The sequence below is a fragment of the Pimephales promelas genome, chromosome 14 (assembly GCF_988280905.1).
Source record: "Pimephales promelas chromosome 14, fPimPro1.hap1.1, whole genome shotgun sequence".
Taxonomy (NCBI): domain Eukaryota; kingdom Metazoa; phylum Chordata; class Actinopteri; order Cypriniformes; family Leuciscidae; genus Pimephales; species Pimephales promelas.
Window position 1 is genome coordinate 9,835,576 of NC_142782.1, and position 3,638 is coordinate 9,839,213.

Here is a 3,638-nt window from a genome sequence, read left to right on the forward strand (position 1 = left end):
GGCGGTCTCACACTCTGGGGTCCAAGTAATCATTGGGGAACTCCGGCTCCGTGAAGAACCAGATCCGGCCAGCAGCTGGTTCAAGGGTTTCGCAATTTTTGAGAAGTCTTTTATGAAGCGCCTGTAGTAGCCGACGAATCCCAGGAAGGACCGCACCTGCCTGATGGTTTTTGGTGGAACCCAACCCTGCACTGCAGACACCTTCTCCGGGTCGACAGCCACTCCTGTGGCGCTCACTCGGTGCCCCAAGAACTGGACCTCCTTCTTAAAGAGCTGGCATTTCCCTGGCTGGAGCTTCAGTCCATACCGCCTCATAGCACGGAAAACTTGCTCCAGATGCAACAGGTGAGAGTCAAAGTCGGGAGAATAGACGATCACATCATCCAGGTACACCAGGGTAGAGTCCATCAACTGTCCTCCCAGGCATCGCTGCATCAGCCTCTGGAAGGTCGCAGGGGCGTTACAGAGTCCGAAGGGCATACGATCCCACTCAAACAGGCCAAAGGGGGTGGTAAATGTGGTCTTTTCTCGGTCCTGCTCCTCCACCCGCACCTGCCAGTAGCCACTCGCCAAGTCAAGGGTAGAATACCAGGCGGCGTTGGTCAGTCCTGTAAGGGAATCCTCAATCCGGGGCAGGGGGAAAGCATCCTTCTTGGTGACAAGGTTCAACTTGCGATAATCCACGCAAAATCTCCAAGAGCCGGTCTTCTTACGGACCAGGACAATTGGGGTGGCCCATGGGCTGCTGCTCTCTCGAATAACTCCGCGTCTCAGCATCCCCTTTAATAAGGCACGAATCTCAGAGTATAAGGTTGGAGGTACCGGCCGGTACCGCTCTCAACTAGGCGGAGCATCTCCGGTAGGTATAACGTGTTTGACGATGTCGGTGCATCCATAGTCTTCCTCATGGGTGGAGAAGACGCCTTGCCACTTGGCCAACAGACCCTGGAGTCGGCGCGTTTGTTCTTCCTGTAGGCCCTCCCCCTGCAGGGACTCGCTCTGCAAATGGGTCGGCATGTTGCACGCAGCGGGACCAGGACCAGATTCCTCCCTTTCAAGACCGACCTCGACCACCGTTGCGCTCACTTGGCAGAAGCGGACCTCCTGCTCCTCCCTCACCTGATGGGAATCCACTGGCGTAATTCGGGTCAACCGTTGGTGACGATGGAGTTGGACAGGGTAAGTGTTTGTGTTCCTCACTTTTACTGCAATCCGGCCTCGACGGGCCACTGTTAACCCCCGAGCAACTTCGACGGACTGACACTCCTAGTGGGGCTCGATAAGGACATACTCTTCTCGACCATAGGCCCGCTCAGGAAGACGAACCCAGACCACAGCCTCACTCCGGGCAGGAATAGAGATGGCGTATCGACATACCACTCGACCAGAGTCTTCCCGATCTTGTTGGGAGCTGGCCACCTGTACCCGTCGACAGTCGGTGATAACCCGTTCCCACTCTTGCTTCTCGGCTACAGAAGTAGAATGAAGAGGACCAGCCTGGAACAGTTCTTCCCAACAGTCCATGATTACATTCATCCCCAACAAAGCACGATGTTCCCCCAGACAGGAGTCCCGCACAATCACTACCCCCTTCTGTGGGATCGTGGTGCCCTGGACCTCAAAATCAGTCACCTGGTATCCGATATAGGGAATGTTCAGGCCATTTGCTCCTCGCAAGGTGAGCCAGGGGACTTCAGCCTCTAGTAAGTGATGGGCGTCGAACAGATCTCTGGACAGACTCTCGGCAAACATGGTGACCTGGGACCCTGTATCTACCAGGCAACGAACAATAACTCCATTGACCTTAATCTCCACGACGGGACAACGTCCCACCAAGCTGTCTCGTGGAGCTGAACTTGGAAAGGGGTCCATCCGGGGGGTCCCGACCACTTGACCCACAGTGGCCGGTCGTCCTAAAAACCCCCTTGCGAGTTACGCCGGGAGCTGCATTGGCGGCTATAGTGACCTGGCTCCCTGCAGTTGTTACAGATCGGGCGCCCTTGCTCATCCCACTGGAACCTGGAACTGAGTGGTCGGCCGGTACGTCTTCCCGGATCTCTCTCTCCATCAGAATATGACCGGTCTCGGAGCAAAGGCGGGGGCTCTGGCCGTCCACGGCGGAGCTCTCCCAGAATAGTCTTTGAGAACTCAGCCATTTCTTCCCGAACATCTTTCATCAGCTCTGCACGGAAGGCTTGTTTCCAATCCGTCAATTCAGGCAATCCTGGGGCACTAGTTCCACTTGCAGCCATGCACACCGGCGACTCCAAGGCCTGATTGTGATCCTGTTCCAGGGCTAGAGCCTCTTCACGTAGATCTTCGAAAGTCAGGGCGGCATCCCGTCGAAGCTGTAACCTCAGACTCTGTCGCACTGGACCTTCTCGCAATCCTAAAAGGAACTGGTCTCTCAATAAAGTCTCTTCATTTCCTAGTCCATGATGCTCCCGACTCTTCAACCTGGAGAACTGTTCCCGCAGTCGCAGAGCAAACGCTCGCAGAGTCTGCCCAGGTCCCTGCTTACAGTTAAAAAACTGAGCCCGCAACACTGCCACTGGAGTGGAATCACCATACTGTTTGGATAAAAACTCGAAGATTGCTTGTGTAGTGGCTCGGACGGCTTCAGGTGCTGCTCGTACTTCTCTCTTCGCCTCCCCCTCGAGCGAATTCAACACAAATTGTATCATCTGGGCTTCTCGGAGCCCTTGCAGCCCAGCTAGATACTCCACTTGCGTCTTCCAGTCTGTCAGGCTTAACTCTGAGCCAGGCCCACTGTACCTCGGAGCCCACGGGGCTCCCATAAATATAGATGCCATTGGCTGACGGGCGGCCGGCAAATCCTCGTCCGCCATCCTGGGTCCTCTGGCCGCTCAACTCCGAGTGGTAACACCCTGCCGACTACGCCAAAAGTTATGTCACCGGGGTCAAGACCAAGGGTAATCTACCACACTCCGGAGGAGCAGTCACCAGAGGACACCAAGAGGCAGACGACAGAAGTGGGTTCAAGGGTAACTTTTTATTAAGTTTAAAAAAGAATAAAAGCAGGGACAGGCAGTGACTCTTCTCGTTGTCAGGCTCGTTGCATAGGCTCGTAGGACAGACAGTGACTTCTCTCGTCGTCAAACTTGTTGCGTAGGCTCGTAGGACTGACAGTGACTTCTCTCGTCGTCAGGCTCGCTGCATAGGCTCGTGGGACTGACAGTGACTTCTCTCGTCGTCAGACTCGTTGCATAGGCTCGTAGGACAGACAGTGGCTTCTCTCGTCGTCAGGCTCGTTGCATAGGCTCGTAGGACTGACAATGGCTTCTCTCGTCGTCAGGCTCGTTGCATAGGCTCGTAGGACAGACAGTGGCTTCTCTCGTTGTCAGGCTCGTTGCATAGGCTCGTGGGACTGACAGTGACTTCTCTCGTCGTCAAACTCGTTGCATAGGCTCGTAGGACTGACAGTGACTTCTCTCGTCGTCAGGCTCGTTGCATAGGCTCGTAGGACTGACAGTGACTTCTCTCGTCGTCAGGCTCGTTGCATAGGCTCGTGGGACTGACAGTGACTTCTCTCGTCGTCAAACTCATTGCATAGGCTCGTAGGACTGACAGTGACTTCTCTCGTCGTCAGGCTCGTTGCATAGGCTCGTGGGACTGAC

At 55.1% G+C, this 3,638-nt stretch overlaps 1 protein-coding gene across 1 annotated transcript; it reads right to left on the minus strand.

The window, feature by feature from the left end:
* Window positions 1-1,911: 1,911 nt before the first annotated feature.
* LOC148973669 (uncharacterized) lies at window positions 1,912-2,903 on the minus strand. The gene has a single exon (XM_089119378.1). It carries the CDS (start codon window positions 2,847-2,849, stop codon window positions 1,914-1,916), a length of 936 nt encoding a protein of 311 aa, XP_088975504.1. The 5' UTR covers window positions 2,850-2,903; the 3' UTR covers window positions 1,912-1,913.
* Window positions 2,904-3,638: the final 735 nt, after the last annotated feature.